This window comes from Teleopsis dalmanni, chromosome X (genome assembly GCF_002237135.1).
Source record: "Teleopsis dalmanni isolate 2A chromosome X, ASM223713v2, whole genome shotgun sequence".
Taxonomy (NCBI): domain Eukaryota; kingdom Metazoa; phylum Arthropoda; class Insecta; order Diptera; family Diopsidae; genus Teleopsis; species Teleopsis dalmanni.
This window is the reverse complement of record NC_051848.1, coordinates 36,155,143-36,174,220: the sequence shown is the minus strand read 5'-3', so window position 1 is coordinate 36,174,220 and position 19,078 is coordinate 36,155,143. Positions and strand designations below refer to the sequence as shown.

The window sequence follows — 19,078 nt, the reverse complement described above, 5'->3', positions numbered from 1 at the left end:
CTCAATCTATTTGGAATTCATCAATCAAATATAATTTTAATTACGTTTTATCTTTCAATTGTATGTACTTCAGTTGCATCCAACACATACACGTTTCAGTGATGAACAGGTGCATCTGCAAATATATATAAATTAACATATGAGTGTATAACATATGTGCTATATAAGTTAAGATATACATATTAAAATAAATATATGTATTTTATTAAATATTTAAGCTTTACCAGCATTAAATTTAATTTATCCTTCTACTGCATGAAATTCTAAAAGCTACTGTACAACATGGCGTATGAGTGTTTTTCATATTTGCAGGAAAAATATTTATATTAATTCGAATCTGAAATTAGACATAATATATGATATCACAATATCATTCATTATTTCTACATTTTTGAAAATTAAATCATAAAATAAGATCTTCTTATGGTTGGTACGTCTTAAAAAATGTTAACAAAAAAAAATATTTCATAATAATTTATTAGCGGGCTAATTGATTATTAAAATAGAAATAAATAAATTATAATTTATTATTTATATTTAAAAACAAGTTGTATTTTATTAAAATATTTTTCCGATATTTCGACTGTCTTCGATAGTCATCTTTAGGGAAACCAACAAAATATACAATATTTTATTTCTATTTGTTCTTGGTCGTACGTACCTATATATATTTTATTACATTCCTTTACCACATATAAATTTAATTTTGAATTACACAATGTTTTATATTATAGTAATATTAATAATATTTAATAAAGTAATGATATAAATAATCTTTAGCATAAAACAAATTTCTATTGTGTACACCATGCCAAATCTAAGACATTCTCAATAAATTTTCGTTGAAATTCAGTGTCTTCGATTAAACCAAACTAAATGTTATTGTAATATAAATGACTAAATAAAAAATAAACCAGGGGAACTTCAACTACATTGTTATCTCATGATACAATTATATTAAGAATAGACATACTTCCATCTATAAAGAGAAGTAATTATATAGCAAATCTTAGTTTATAACTTGACCAAATGTTTATATTTAAAATTTTTAGTTAGAAAATATGCCAAATACTGAATATCACATCTAAATAAATAAAATAGTTATTATGATATGTTAAAATATTCAACTTTTCACAAAACTTATAATATTATTAAATAAAATATTATTTAACTTTAAGTTTTTCTACACTGATTGACTTAAAGTCAATTTAAAGCTTATTGACATATATTTATTGCATTCCAGCATTTCCGAATAGGGTGACTGGGTTGACTAGGGTGACTAGCATAAAAAAGCAAAGAGAATTAAGGCAAGACATTTGTTATGTTGTTGTCAAACTAAAATTAAAGTGAAATAATACTAAGCATTTTTTCGAACACTTGAACATACCAGCATATAAATATACATATGTACACTTATTTATATGTACATATGTAAAAAACATACAACATATGTATATTACTATATAGAAAAAAACTGAATAAAAAAGGCACACCAAGAGGTTCACCAAAAATAAATATGCAGTTGAACGATGGAGACTATGATACACTCAGTGTGATGAAGCCTGCTTATTATTATGTATAGATACAAGCACTACGAGTAGGTACAATGTGTATGAATGGGTATGAGAGGTACCTACACTAACATGTGTCGCCCTCATCTTCAACATTGACTATATGACCGCTTTGCTTGTATTATTTTATTTTATTATTTTTTCGTTTTTTTTCTTTTTGTTTTTGGCTTAAGTGTTATTTACTTTTTAACACTACATAACAAATTTAGGTAACAACAAAATACACATATATAACAATAATAAAATAAGAAAAAAAATTACAAAAAGAAAACAAATTTGTTGGTGAAAATAATAATAATTTGAATCTATTACTAGAAATTGTCAAGGTCTTTGATTTTTCTATCACTCTTTGTCATTTGCCTTCTTTGGATTATTCGTCTATTTTAATAGGGTTGTTGATTTAAGATGGCTTTATATATCACATCTATGCTCTGCTCTATTTTGATATGATAAATGATGGCGCATTTATTTGCAATGTGTTTTTCATTTCATGCGACATACAGTACATCACACGTACATATCTGAAGTGTACATGATTCCACATATTAGTAAATGTTAACGTTACAAATAAACAGATACGCCTGATATATGATACCCTCATTTTCAAGAAATATTCTGCACTGCCACATGTTGACACTTTTAATGAAGAGAATATTTTTGTACGATAAAATGGATAATGTTAGCTGCTCTAGGTAAACATGAAGGCAAGACATCAATGTTATTTTTTTTAACCCATTTATTTCTTCAAAAAAGACATTTTCCTTTTATGTATTTTATATTTTTAACATAAATCTTTCAACTTTCATATAACGTTACGTATACGCCAAGTAGTACGTGTAGGATTTAGTTTGACTGACGAATATTTTGTTGTGTCAAATCAAAGAAAGCATCAAAATTTATTTAAATTATAAATTATATGTAATTTTATTTTTCTTATAAGCTTTGTCGAAACTCCACACAGCAATGTTTCCAGATAAATCCAATAAATTCATAAGATAATTATAATTAAACTAAAGTAATGCGGTGAAAAATTGAGAACGACTTTGGTGAAATATCTTTATATTTTTACAATAAATCTTTATAAAGAGGGTTTTTCGAACAGTAGTGAACTACAACAACAAAAATTTTATTTTTTTTTATATTATTTTAATTAATTGAATTTTTGGCTGACCATAAATCTTTATAAAATTATTTTACAACAATTTTTTTTTATTTCAATATGGTTTATACCTACTATTGTGACTTATAGACTGATTTAGAATTTTTTATCCTTATCTAAAAGTTTGTATAAAGTTTAAATTCGATCAAGATTAATCTCAAATTTTTGGAGCATTGATAAAATATGAATTAAATGATGAATAGGCCATATTCATTTCTATTAGCAGAGCTTCAAGGAATATTGTTTACCCAAAACCAAGAAAAATATCAAAAAGTTTTATTTTGTCTTATAAAGTAGTAGGATGCAAAGTGTTCTAAAAATTTCTATCAACCTAAATACCTATTAGAGTTATTCAATAACTATGTTAGAAATGTATTTTGCATACTCAGCTGGAATTTCCTTCAGCATATCGATGGATATCATGTGTTAATCGACAAATGCATTTGTCTTGAAAGAAATAAACCTCTTGCGTTCTAAATTAAGATGATTGACAGATCAAGTAATAGCTTGTTAAAAGCATCAGTAATAAATTAGACAGAGTACTGATTCTAAGTAGATTTAAACTAAAATAAGTCACTACTGGCAAAATTAGGTATGCTTTTTCCAGTGCTTTTGTAATAGGTCTTGTAGTACTTATAGTAATAAAATACTTTCGAACACCAACAAAATGAACAACGATGATAGCTATAAATTGAGAAGCATTAGTCCCTTAATACCATTCTGTATTATATTTATAAAATACTATACATAAAAAATACTTTGATACCTTGTTATCTACTGGAAGATACTGGTAGATGAGGATGACGGAAAATATATAAAAAATTGGGTCGCATTTTCTAGTAACTTTTTTTTTTTTTGGTAGCGTTATGTATATTTTTAATATAAATAATATTGTCGTTGTTATAATATGTGATATTGTTTAATGTTAATCTTGGCATTAAAAATATCCGCGCCTCACACTGAGAAAAAAAGTAGGTTTACATTAAGACCGAAAAGTTTTCGGAAATTCTCATTTAAAATTCGCGCGCTGTATATTTTTCGATATTTTAAGTTTATGTAGTTTGGCAGCAATTAAGGACAATTACTATGCCAAAAATGAGCGCGATTTGTCAGACAGTTCGTTTACGGCAGCTGTTGAAACCAGTTCACCTCAGTAGTGCGTTGCGAAAAAAACAATGGAAAAAAATATTGAACAAAGAGTTTGCATCAAATTTTGTGTTTCGAACGAAATTTCGTGTGCAGAATCGTTGCGAATGCTACAAAAGGCTTTATGGGGAATCAGTTTTATCGAAAACTCAAGTTTATGAGTGGTACAAAGCCTTTCAGGACGGTCGTACGACCGTCGAAGACATTTCGCAACGCACTACTGAGGTGAACTGGTTTCAACAGCTGCCGTAAACGAACTGTCTGACAGATCGCGCTCATTTTTGGCATAGTAATTAAGGACAGTGCTGCCAAACTACATAAACTTAAAATATCGAAAAATATACAGCGCGCGAATTTTAAATGAGAATTTCCGAAAACTTTTCAGTCTTAATGTATATCTGATAAACAAATTTGATTGATATGTGGTCAAAATGTGGCGATGTGGGCAGTATACTGGCGAATATGACAGTACATAATCCAATTGAAATATTTACTCCATCCCTAACTGCAATTTTTACGTGGTAAACAAATACATTTACCTTGTTAATACAGTCCAAAGCATTAACGGAGGAACCCAGTAGACGTACATGAGCAATCACCGTCATAAACGTCACTTACAATGATGTTTAACTACTTATCACGATGTCTAAATTTTTTACTAATGTTTAATAAAAAAATTTTATTACCACCGGACAGTTTATATATAACACAAGTGGAAAGTTTAATTTATCAGAACAGACCATATTCGGAACCAACTCCATTGAATCCAATTTTTTTTTTTTTTTCAAAGTCGGTTTAATTTACTTAACATATACCAGTCAACTCACACTCATACGTTTAATTTAAGGTGTAAATTTTTGTAACGTGTCTAATAAAAATGCAGCACAATCGGTATCGGTTTCATTATAAAGCGCTCTAATTCGAGACTCGAACGATCTCTTTACTTTGTAATGTTCGAGGGTTTTTAGAGCAATGACTTGCAATTTGTTACTTAAATATTGCTTTACATTATAATCACATTATAATGTGTGAATTTTATTGATTATTTATAGATTAAATATTTTCCAAAAATTTAAAAATTCACAACAATAATATCAGTTGCCATTATGTAAAATATGAACTCAATGCAATCATTGGCTAAAAAGTTTAAAAAGTTTAGAAATCGTTTCAGTTTAATTAGGCCACCCTAATTACATTGAATACTAATAACTTTTCTTATTTTAAAAAGAAGTGCAATTTTGCTGATTTTACTTATAATTTAAGAATGATTATGTGATTTGAGAGGACAATTTCATTTTGAAAACACAGCGGTTGTCTTAATTGCTTTACTTTTCTTTGCCAATTTCTTCACCACAGAAAGAAAAATAATAGAAATGAAATATAATAAAAGAAGAAAAAATAAGCAACTTATCACAGTTAATTATCTCCTTTTTCTTATTTCCACGTTATTGTGCATTTTTTTTTTAAAGTTAATTAAAAAGTGATAAGAACTGAAATTGATTTTCTTCCTCCAAACAAAAGAGAAAACGGATGCACAGTACATGACAAACAAATAAATATCAATTTATGTATACATAAATAAGTATATACATAAATAAATATATATATATATATATATGTATGTATGAATATATGTATATAATTCAGTTGTGTTGTTAACAAATGCCATGTCAAAATGACGAAGAAATATTAACAAAAGAAGCAGCAGGAAAGGCACATCATATCCTTCTTGTAGATTTTTGTGCAAAATAAATAATAAAAAGAACTGAAGCGAAAAACAATAAACAGTAAAGCGCAACAGGATATGACGGCCATATTTACAAGTAATCTACACTAGAATTTATGGACTAGTAACTTACATATACAAAATCAATACTATCAGAGTTTATTGGGTCTAATATGTATTGGTTGGGTCAGTTATTTGATTCTCTATCAGAATTTCGTTAATATCCTCGATCTTCATTATGTCAATGAAGCGAAAAAAAAAATTAGATGTCCATTTTCAATATACAGCAATATACACTAATAATAACTTTAATCAAACAACCTTTAAAATTATAATTGTTTAATTTAAGTAGCTTTAATCATACTAATATAAAAGTGTTATTATAATTTAAAACCTATATACTAAAATGGCGTTAGCACTGAGAAGGTTCAATAAACCTTTTTTACACTTCGTCCCAAATTGCTTATAGTATGCCAGTCGAAGAATTTTCAATAAGGGAGGTCATATCACAACGTCTTCTGTTTGAAAATCATATTTAAACAATTGCTCGAATCCAAATGAAGCCAAATCTTACTATCCAACATATGATCAATAAGACTGATCTTTTTTAGTCGAAAATTTACTTCCCGTGTTGGTTTTGATCTATGATACATTATAAGAAAACAAAAACTAACAGTGTAACAATATTTTCATAGAACTCTTCGAGTACATCATCTGATATTTTGAAATAAATTCCTTCCGAATAATTTTCATTGCATTGAGAAAAATGATTAGTATTATTTTGCCCATCTGAAAGACTTTTTCCTTACTCACTTTCTGATCACTTCCATAACATATGTTACCAATACATATGGTTCTTGACTCGTATTCAAAACATCATACTTACTTTGTAGCTACAATAGCAGCTTGCTCGATTGCTTTGGGATATTGGTAAGATTAGGTGAAATGGAGGGAAAACCACTTTGCTTTCAAAATCCCTTGTAATAATGGGTAAAGGAATGATCAAGCTAGAGCCAGTTAGATGCATTTATAAAGGCGAGAGTCCTGCCAATGCTAATGCTGAAGATAATGCTGAGTGTATAAAAAGAGAAGAACCCATAAAATTTAAACATGGTTCTGGCAAAGCCTTGAGCATATATTAGAAGATTTTTTTTTTTAATTCTTATAGTCACTTCCATGTCAAAACCTTATATTTCGTTTTCTGCTTATATTGAAAACATCACATTTGATCAGCAGTTACAGTGATCGCTCGATTGACGGGTTTCATTCTTTTTTCGAGTTTCTTTTTTTATTCTTGTGGTCACTTCCATGTCATCTTAGAAACATCACACTTGATCAACAGTTACAGTAACATCTGACTTAAGAAATTTCTATAGAACTTTTTGAAAATGTCTTTACAATACAAGACTCTTTAGTCTGTGTTTAGTCTGTCTACAGTCTGTGGCATAAAGCACTCACACATCTTCTGTTTTCCTACGCTTTCGATCAACATTCGATAAGCTTAAATTTTCAGTAAACCGATGAATACTTTCAACTTTCTCCATTTTCTTATCTTCATTACAAATGCGTTTCAGCAAAGGTACCTGTTCATATTTCAAAGCTCTTCTCGCCCGTTAAGTTTAATGAAATCAACCCAACCGACAAAGAATCTGTAAGTGATACATACATTTACTTCTGTACATATCGTTAAGCATTTTGTACGCTTTTAATCCACTTTTTGTCCAACTTAAAAGAAGTTTTAATATAGTAAGTCTTTGTAGTATAACATTTTTGGAACTGTTGGATATAGAGTGACATCACAATAAATTTCAATTTGTCTTAATCTTTATAACAAGAAGTAAAAGAAAATCATTTCTCTTACTTAATTCAAGTATAGATGTCGCTGCGTTAAAAAATTTTTATGCAATCAATCTCAACTGACCGACTGTATACATTCAAGGACATGATGTACTATTACTTGGAACTCTGTAAAGCTGAAATGTAAACTTATCCAAATGTAAACATATAAATTGACATTTTCGGAAAATTATAGTCAAATTTTCTTAGAAATATAAACTCATAAATATTAAACATAGATTTGGATTCACTGCAACTGAGTTTTTCCCATACTCCCGCACAGTTGTCTTTTATGCATAGACTCACTTAAAAACTAAGCCTACCAGCTTAGTAAACCAAGTAGTACTTCATGAAATAACGGACTAAGTATATATACAGTTCTAAGTAGAATATGTATATTTCGCAAATAAATTTAAACTGCACGTAGCGTGATGCTAATTGAAAAACGGAAATGAACGAAATGCAGGAAACGGAAGCAGCACCATAAACTTAACAAATAGCTTTGCCAACACATAAAGCTATGACAATGGCTAAACGGGAGAGCGGGAGTAAAAAACCGAAAGTTATAAATAATAATGGTACGAGAAGAAGAAAAAACTTGGAACAGAAAACTCAAAGGACGAATAGGAAAGCGTACTCGAGCCACAAGGATCAATTTTTAATACTTGCCATCAATGCACTGACATGCACTGTAAACGAACCAAAATGTTAATGGCATTTCAGACGAAATTCGTGTGTTGCGTGGGTGCTATATGCGAGGAGCATTAAGTGGTGTAGGATGTTTACTCGTATAGTGTGTGTGCAGTGAGCGGAATGTGACATTTAGATTGACATCGTGTGAAACTTTATAGGATTTTAAAAGTAAAGTGAACAAAATAGAAAAATGACAACAATAACAGTAGCAACTACAATACCCAAAAAAACTTTTCCTGCGAAATATATCTGCGAATAGCTGCCTACAACGATACTTAAGACATCACTCGCTTTCATATGATTGATTCGTTATTGTTGTTGTTGTTGCACAGGGAATATGTGTTTAAAGATTCGTCAGTTTTTGGTCACACCTTAAATTTCGTTTTTGTTTCTATGCAATACTCTTTGGATCAGAAGGACATCATTAATACAATAAGCATACGCATTCACAGCAACTACTCCAGCACTCAACGACATTAACAGTATTCACATAGAGTTCACGTACAAATAGTTGTCTGCAAGTTCTGGGTCTGAGCCAGTACCAGAGCTACATTTTCACCAACATTGTTGTATTGCGGAAAATTCATCACGAAAACGTTCCCAACTAGAAAGCAAAGAAAGCATATAAATTGAAAATGCAGCAAATGCGACACTATGGAAAAAATACTTATAAATTGAAAAGTATTAAAAGGGAAAGCAAATACAAATGATGATGCTCGTAAGTGTGTGGGCTACGTGGATATAGACAATGGGAATTTTGTGAGTTCAGCATATTGAAAGGCAATAGCGAATGGTTTTGATTGTTTGCAATTGTTGGAGTTGCTACGATTTCACTTAAATGTTGCTTCTATGTACTTGAAGCAGATTTGCAATGAAAATGCTGCAGCTTCCATGCGGAATATTAAATGCATTATGGCAAACAGTGTAGGGGGCATTAGTTTGCTTAGAATAGCAAACTTTGCAACTCGGTTACATAACTGAAAATTGATGGATTTAATGCATATGACATATTACGAATATATTTAATACCATTTGCGAAATTATGATGCATGTGAACAGAGGCTGAAAATGGTTTATTTTGGATTTATGTACAAATATTTTTCTTTCCAACTATCTTATACATTTGCAAATATTTCATTTACTTAAACTCAGTTGCTTCAGAAACTTTTCCTTCAGTTCAACTAAATTCAGAAGAATTTCTATTTGCACAACTTTCACATAGTTTCGTTTTGTTGAGATATAATAAGCTAGAGCATAACTTGTTGTTTTCTGAAAGTACATACTTAATACCTACTTTGATATTTAAACAATCAATAATAACAGGAATTTTTAATTGAAAAATTGTTTATTGGAATCAAAAAACATTAACTCTTTCATCTACCAAATACAAATGCTATAAGTCATATCTTCACAGCATGAAATTACATACAATTTGTGGTGCGTAAATTCTCTTGGCTCTCGGGTGGTATGAGTAACATTCCTCCTTTACGTTTGCCAGCGATCCAAGGCAATCATTATTCAGAGATTCTTTTTGCATTTGTTTGAAGTTTAGTTTTTAATTCAATTTTAATTATATGGAATTTTTCTATATAAAAGGTATGAACATTTGATGTGCTTTATTAAAGATGATTATAAAGAATTTTTAAGCAGAATCGTACATTTTTCACTTTATTCAAGAATATTTGGCTAATACCAAATTTTGTAAAATGTTTACTTGCACAGACAGTGATTAGATTACGTTTATCTTGAGCAATCATAAATTTTCTTCTTCCTCTATTATCGACTACACATTTTTTGAATTGAAATTATTTACCTGAATGTTAAACTAGCAAATATAAATCAGAAAAATAAAAAACTATATTAAAACTTTAGAATTTAGAATAGCAACTCTAAATAAACACTGAAAATTATCAAAATCAAAATTTTAATTCTATAGAAATTAAATAAAATTAATTATATATGTACGTTATACGGATTCGAATAGTAAAGAAAAGATAAGAACAAACATTTTAGTTAATTTATTGAAATTTAGCTGACCAAACAACGCTGTTTCGAGTACTGCCAAGTTCTCATCATCAGTGCTCTTAGGAAATATTAGAATTTATTATCAATTAGTTTAAAGTCCGTATGTAATTTGTTTGGATTCTTAGAACTCATGCCTGTCAAATTAAAAGCAATGACTATATCGTGTTTTTCCACAAGTACCCAAAGCTGCACAAACTTTCAATGCTCAAACTCCAGGGTTTTTGTCACTTTTTTACAAATATATTTATGTTCTCCAAATATATTTACCTATATGCCAAATGAATGCTTTACTACTTTAGACACTTTTATTCTGGAACATTTTTCATTTTATATTGAATCTCGGAACAGTATTGTCGCTTAGTTGCTGTTTCAATGACACGAATGGCAGTCCTATACCTTTTTCACTCTCAAAAAGGCGTTTTAATACCGAAATTGTATGTATCTCAACAAAATCTTATCAATTCTTATCAAGTGATTTTTTTCGATACGAATTTTAATTTGCATGAAAATAAAATGTAAATAAAGATATATATTAAAAATATTTAATATTTGTATTTATATTTTATGTAATATCAATTCAATATTGATAATAAATACAAAGTTGTTAGCATACAAAACTAGTTATTCAATCCATATACTAACTTATCTATTATTTGATATAACAAAAACCTTCTGAAATGAAACTATTATTTAACCAAAAATAATATTATTTTAAAAAATTCTAAAGAAAATAGTTAAGTAGATTACAGGATTTTTATTTTGAAACTCAAACCAGTGCAGTCTTCAATTTATCGAATGGAAATGGAATATGCCAATGCTACATATATACAGTATGAAATTGTTTATAGTATTTAAAAGTAAAATAACTTTTTCAGTATAAAATCCATTTATATAAAATATCTATCCAACTAGATATTTGTATTGCAATTTGCTATCGACACAATAAAATCGAGTAATTTTAAGTCACAACACGTGCAGAATTTAAAGTATGTGAATATTGTTGTTTATTAAAGAATTTATTTTGATTTTTTTTAAATAATCAAGAATTTCAATTTGCACAATTTCCATAAAAAAAATAAATAAATGTTATTAAATCTTCTCTGAAGTAACTTCTCTAATCTCCGTACAGTACGTAATATAGTTTGGTTCTCTCAGCGCATACTGTATTATACAGTAGCCGTACGATATTCTGTAAATATCTACTGTAGTAGTTCTACTGTAGTAGATGTTTACCATATTATCGAGATCAAGTATATATTACTCTCAAGATTTCACCAAAGATTTTAAAGTAACGTTTTATATAATGTCACTTTGTGTAATCAATAGAAAAAAACGATATGAAACAAGGAACTTCAAAATCAAAATTGTTGTTGCTTTCAATGCAAATTAAAAAGCTGATATTGAAAGAAAAAAAAATTCTCGGTTTAAATTCTGCCATGAGGGTCGAGGCTATCTGCGCCTCGTCGCAAGACTTGGCCTTCCCTGTGGTACCTCATGTAGTGCGTGTCTACCAATACTTGAAGAAATGACACCAGAACACCTGATGTGTTTTTGTCCAGGTCTGGCCAGAACTAGGTTTAAGTTTCTAGGGGCCCCTTTCTTCAATTCACTTAGCGATATCTCCAGTATCAGCATTAGCCAGATTATTGCCTTTGTAATGCCTTTGGTTGGTTCTAGTTTGACCCTCTATCTACTACCCACTATTACGAGGTTTTTGTGGATTCAAAACGGCTTTCATCCTAAGCTATCTGAGGAGGATTCGTCCTCTCTCCACCACAACTAACTAACTATGCAATATGTTTATATGAGTCAAGACTATTATTAAAACTTTAAGGATCTTTCTTCCTATTTGATATAATCCATAAAAATTATAATAAAACTGAGAAGAATAATACTGTTAAAGTTTAAAAAGAGTATTTAGGGTTAATATGCTAGCATTGAGAATGTTGGTATTCCACAGTGGATATCAACTAAGTTTAAATTTCGAATTATTGTATTGTAGAATATCATTTTTAATTCAAACCGATTTTAAATCTTAAGTTAGCTACATTTTGAATGAAAACATTTATTTAGTTTTTCATAAAAAGCAATCAAACGAATTTACAATATTTTCTGAATGTTCTGATGTTTGATGGAGTGGAAATTTCTATTATAGAAAATTTTTTATAAAAAAATAAATAATAAAGCTTCAGCTTTATGCCGTATCACATTATGTTCAACTACTGGCACAAAATATTTAATAAGGTCAATATTTTTGAGGATATAATGCACTTCTGAAGCTGCAGGATTTAATAAAAAATTGAATTGAATTGTGAAATAAATTGAACCCTGATATTCAAGGACGAAATGTATTTGTTACGAAAAAAAAGTGCATAATATATTATTATTAACTTTTTTAAAAAGATATATTCAATATAAAATAATTTATGCGAATTGACTAAATAAATTTATTTTATTAAAATATTATGAATTTTATGACAACATATTCCGACATATTCTTCATTTTGACATCATACACCGCTAAGCCCATCTTGACAGATAGGTCTTCGTAGACTTACTTAGACACGTACGATAAGTGCTACATTGCGTTTAATTAATTATATGATATACATTGTCCATATTTGAAATAATTTTAAACTGAAATATTGTTAATTTTAATAAATATTATTTTTACAATTTTTTCCTATCATTTCACTTTATTATCCTACCACTTGAATATATCATAGGTATTTTCATTAAATTATTTTTTTTTTTAATACTCTACGAAATGCAGTGGCTCAGAAGAAATATAATTTTATACTGTCATAGGAGACATTATTGTTATGTCGTGTGAGTCAATAATGATAAAACATTTTTATATAATGTGTTATTAATACTTTTTCATTTCTCGTTTAATATTAAAAAGAAAAGTCCAATAATTTTCGCCAGTCATCATTTTTATGCCAAACGGATAAAATATTGTGTATGAGAGCTTTATGCAATGGAGTATCTTAAGAGTTTTCGAAGGAATCTGTTGCTTCGCATCTGTCTTTTTTACGATGTGGATATTGTTAAAAAATGCATTTCATATTAAACAACCAAAATAAACCAAATTAATGTTATTTCATGCTGTTATATAAGCTTATGGAAATCAAGTAATTTGTGGTGCGGAAATATTCTGACAAGAAGTAAAAATATTGTGTAAAAGTATAATAAAAATTTATAAATAAGCAATTTAAATGTTGACAGATAATAACAGCAAATATACGAAAGATTGACATGTCATCCTGTTAAACACCTTGCAATGAATTTGATATAGAGTATCTTCATTTGTGCTTAACTGGCTTAAAAAGAATATTTAAATTTAACATGAATTGTTAAACATATTATACGAAGAAAAAAAATATTTCAAAAACATAAAATTTTTTGATACATACTTTGCATACATATACATATATATTTACCCAAGACACTCCGTGACTCAATTGAACTACAACGTTTCAGAACACTGTATAAATTTTTATCACAAATTAAAATCTATATAACCCACAGAAAAAAATTTAGAAGAATAAATTGACTGAAAGACTTACCGATTTGGAGGACACTGTAAAAATCGTCTAGAAATCTATTAAACAAATTCAGCACTCTCCTTGATATGCGCACATAAGATATTAGTTTAGTGATAGGTTTCTAAACGTGTCGCAGGAACCAAAGTAAAAGATTGAATTTTCCATAATATCATTCCTATCGCAGTTCTGAAGAGGACGATGAAAGTGTCTCACATTTGCTTTATTACTATTCAGCGCAGATGCTAATTTACTGTTTTAGGGACTTTCTTTTTTTAAAAATCTTTATCAACTCTATGAGCTCTCCCTAAGGAGTATTTATAACCTTACCATAAATTCAAATTGGTTTAAAAACATCTGTGTTTCCTTTATACGGTAACACAATTTATAGAGTATAACCTGACTTAACCTACCTCTGTATTGTATAAACGTATAAGCAACGTTTCAATCCCCATTATTATAATAGACCATTATATTTGCTAAGTGGGTTAACCATGGATCACCCTAACTTACAGAAAAACTTGTTGGTCTAATGATGGTAGCAGTATTTCCATTGTTTTGATGGAAAAACAGTAGAGTGCTATGTACAGTTCTCTCCTGTAAAGCTCGTCGTACCTATGCAAAAGGATGGAAGCTATCACAAAATGATAACGCAGCACCAGGTATTTGTGATGGTTGAAGAAAGAAGACGTAGAGATAAATCGGGTCTCCGGTTGGATTATCAAGTTAGGACAACTCTAACTGGATTTGATGTGCGAGACTGGAAAAAGCGCACATATAGCAGAGATATCTGGAGAGGAGTGCCCAGTAAAGTAAGTAAGTAATACATCGCTATATCATAATGGACGACTTAGTGCCTAAATGTGTTTATCTTGGTGAAAAGTTGGTCTTTGACATATATGCCACTGAGATAAGTAATATATTGCAAACTTTCTGTGTGCTGAAGAGTCTCGTTTAAATTTTTTTGCTATTTTCTTGGTTAATTTCTTATGCTAACAAGTGGTTTTAACAACTATTTTTTCTTTTGTACTATCCTAAATTGTTAATTATTTCTGTTCTGTTCTGTTCTGTTCTACAACACCCAATGTCAGTTTAATTAATGGCTCCATTTCAAAAGAAAATAATTTACAAATTTTGTTCAACCACAAATAATTTTCAAAGTTGAAGACGCCATAAGGCAAATGAATTCGAAAATTCTGACACTTCTGTCACATTCGAGTTCCCCTCACTGCTCGATTTACATTATTTACTTTTGTTATTATTATTTCATTAATTTTGACAAAAATATATTAAAATGTGACGAAAATTCTTGAATGACACTTAAAGTACTTATTTTACAATTAGTGGAGATAAAAGCCGACGGCTGTTGAGCATGAAGAACGCTGACGTTCGCTTATGGAAAACCGAACTCATATTTCTTGACTTAGCAGTGTACACAAGCAAACACAAGTAAACACAAGCAAACACAAGCCAACACAAGCAAACACAAGCATCGGCTAAGAGAAGGAAAGTGAATGTAAATGTATACGAATTTCTACGGCGAGTACGCTTGGCTCTGTGTGAGTGTGTGTGTGGGTGTGTTTATGTGGTTAAAGGCGCCATAAAAGTACTTAATTAATTGCTTAACGCGAAAATATTATTCATTCAAAACACATAACACGACTTGTGCGGCTAAAAGCACACTCGTGCACACAAACACACTCACAAACAGATAGAATTTTTTTACATACGTTAGTCGTTTTGTTTTTTTTTTGTTTTTTTTTTGTTTTTTGTGTGTTATTAAGCTTTCGTTCGTTCTAAAGCATCCCACAAATTATTTACAACATATTGGAAGAATGGCACATTTCCCCAAAAGCAGCAACAAATAACTGCATGTTAAACATGAACACAACAACAACACAACAAAACATAAAAGGAAAAAAGAAAAAATGATAAATTACATGCACAAAAAGATATGTAAAGTAAAAGTGAAAGTGACGTCAATTGCTGCTGGTAGAACGATAAGTAAACAGAAATGAATTTTGAAAAACAATAACAACTTGAAGAAGCATAAGCTTCAGAACTTCATAACACACCAACACCAATACACAAATAACTTCGTCATAAGCAAAAATACACATTCAAAAGCATATAATGCTGGCGGGTGGCCTGGCTTTCTTCATGAGTCTTGAACTACTCGGTAGCAGATGGGTTAAGCGTGCGTGCGTGTTTTGCAGGGCAATGCGTATATAACATAAAGTCACGTCTAAACGAGAAATTTTAGGACTTATCTCGGATTTAAACTTATTATTTGGAAATTATTTCTCTTCTACTACTTTTAGGCACCGACTTATATTTAAGAAGTATTTATTATATCTGAAATAATAACCCACTGAATTATGTGAAACATAATCGCTCATCATTTCGAGTGCAGATGTAAGGCTTATTAAAAATAAAAATATAATTAATTAATTTAATTATTCTACATGATTATGTTCTAATATAAACACAGCAAGTGAATTTATTAATAAAACTTTCACAGAAAATTAAGAAAATTACAGAAAAATGTGCGAACATAAAAGTCAAGTATGACTTTGGGTCACTTGTTTAAGTAGCGCTGACTCTGAGCTTTAAATTTGGCAGGGCACGAGTTCGATTCCTGGTACTTGCAGTCTCAAAAAACAAAAAAAAATTATTTACGAATAATTAAATAGAAAAATTATTTCCAAGACGATATGATGATAAGTATTTGGCAATACTCGAAACAGCTATATGGTCAGCCAAAAATTCAATTAGTTAAAATAATATAAAAATGTATTTTTGTTGTTGTAGTTCACTTCTGTTCGAAAAACCTCTTTATACTGCTTATGATATCACAATTTTGGTATGCGGCAGCTGTTTATGAGATACTTTACTGGATTGGAAATGCCACTCTGGATAAACAAAATTTTAGGAAACTCAACAAATTTTAGTCGATTTTGTTTTTTTTAGAATTTTAACTTTTGTTTCGATATGAATTTCGGCAAATTCGCTTTATAGTATATAGTATTTTCCATTACTGAAAGGCAACTCAAACTGAAAAAGAACTTGCATAACAGTTAAATGTTAAATAGTTAAAAGTTAAATATTAACAAAACAATATTGAATAAATGAAATTTGGCATTTTTTGTTTTAAATTGTGACTGACAATAAAACTTAACACTAAACTTCATGGGTTCATACAGCTTGTCTTTCAATATCAACAGCAAGACGATACATTCATAGAAGTAAAGTTATGAAGTAAGTCTTTACTTGGGATCAGAAAAGAATAGTACACTATGAGCTGATAAAACCGAACGAAATTGTTACTGCTGAGCATCACCAACAACAGTTCTGGCTGACGTCTTTGATTACGGGATATAGAAACTTCAAGTATTACCTCAAAAAGTTAACTCTTGTGAAGGAAGACACTTGCAGATTATGCCTTGAAGAAAAGGAGAGAGCGGTGCATATATTGTGCCAATGTCCAGCACTGGCAAGCAGAAGGATGACTGCCTTAAAACACAATTGAGTTGATTATAACAGGAGTTGATTATAACTCTAAGTTTAACTCAATGGAGAGTCGAAGAACGAAAAAGGACCCAAGCCGTTTCGTGGTCTACTCCGGCAAATCCTTCACTGCAGTGTAGCAACTTGCTGGACAGTGCGCTGATCCAATATTCTACAATGTATATATATCAACAACAGTTGATAGATTTAAACTATACTTTGAACGAAACACGTTCGATTCCAGCCAACAAATGACTATACTCAACTTTATATTACAAGACGATTAAAAAGGACTTAAATGGACAATTTCAACGCATGTTCGCTATTTATCAGATGGCGTTCCATCAGATTACTACTTGTTTCAAACAATGCAAAGCGCTCTTCCAAACCAGCACTGCAGGTTCAAAAAAAATCGAGCTAAATCAAAAAATAGCTCGATGAATGGATCGCATCAAAAGCCGAACAGTTTATGGAATCTGTAGAAATCTGAAAGGATGCTCAAAACTGACTGCTATGGATTAAAAATATTTTGATTAAATTACAGTTTTGCATATCTAAGATGTTAACATATTTTTTTTTGCAAAAAACATAATATGATTAAAATACAATTTATCATTTCATGGAAATATATGTTGTTTTTTTTTTCAAAAAACTAAGTTATGCACCCAATATAATTGTGATAATTAAGGAAACAGTAAAAGGTTTTCAGTTTCAGTTTAGCAATTTTTGATATACATATATATACACACAACATACAACAAACATCCCATATATATTAAAACAAAAACAGTTAAATGATTTCAATCAGTAATTTTCCCAACCGCAGCTCTGTGAAGGTTCAACGGAATCACGTACTTCTGATATTCACGTGAACTTCCATAATGCAAGCCCACAGGTTTATTTATTTCCATGTATCCCAACTGTTTGAGGTGTACATTATGTATGCCACATATAACGCAGGTTGTCTTCGGGATTTCATTTCAATTTCCACAAACATTTCATTCGCATATTCCAAAGCAATGATAAAAAACAAACGCCCTAGCATAGAGGACGGCTATTGTTTGCTTTGGCTGCAGTAACTGTGTCATTGTGGATGGTGTAAATATCAGTGCCTTCGCAGAATGTTTTCGCACACAATGGGTAGGTCGGTGGGGGAAGAAAACAACATCAAAACAATGGCAGTTGTTATGTAGGCATCAAATAACTGCTGGCAAAACAGCAAACACAGCTGAAACATCAATAATAAAAAAAAGCCTTTGTGGCGAAATACCTAGAAAGTTCTCCAAGCGTCACTCGAATATGTGCCAGCAGTTCCCCCAGCGTCTACCAGTATACCCCTCGGTACCCGAAGCCTTTGTCAGGCATTGCTGTGCGTGTGATTACAGCTGTTTGTGTGAATATGAAAATCCATGCGTAGGTGGCGGCGCACATTTTGCAGCGTGCGTTTGTATTCCATGCTCTATATAAACGTATTACTTATACACACGATACATACATATATATGTACACGTACAGCTATATTCAAACTTATTTATGTTATTTAACATTTAATGTTATGTTCTGCTGACAGCAACATAGGTCGCAATAAAATATCTTAGTTAAGCGCTTTTATATTTCCATTTTCATCTTCAAATCGTTTTTGAAGTTTTTGTGTCATTCATTTTTGTTTTTTCTGTTTTCTTCTCTTTTTTTTTTTGTTTTTTAGTTTTGTTTTTAACAGTTTTATTAACATTCCTCTCATTTCGGTTTTATTTATTGCAGGTTGCCACTTTGTCAGGACGTTATGCCTTGAAGGAAGCGAAGTCTGCTTCGATGGTAAGTTTCTTTTGTTATTAAGTATTGAGGCTTAGAAAAATGCTCCTTTTTAATG

At 30.1% G+C, this 19,078-nt stretch overlaps 1 protein-coding gene across 2 annotated transcripts in view; it reads left to right on the top strand.

Annotated features, from left to right (window-relative positions):
* LOC119687710 (receptor-type tyrosine-protein phosphatase N2) overlaps positions 1-19,078 on the top strand; it is a 78,164-nt gene that overhangs the window by 51,402 nt on the left and 7,684 nt on the right. For both annotated transcript variants that reach the window (XM_038102123.1, XM_038102124.1), the window contains exon 3: positions 18,970-19,023. In XM_038102123.1, the coding sequence (XP_037958051.1) occupies positions 18,970-19,023 (54 nt within the window). The remainder of the gene's footprint in view (positions 1-18,969; positions 19,024-19,078) is intronic.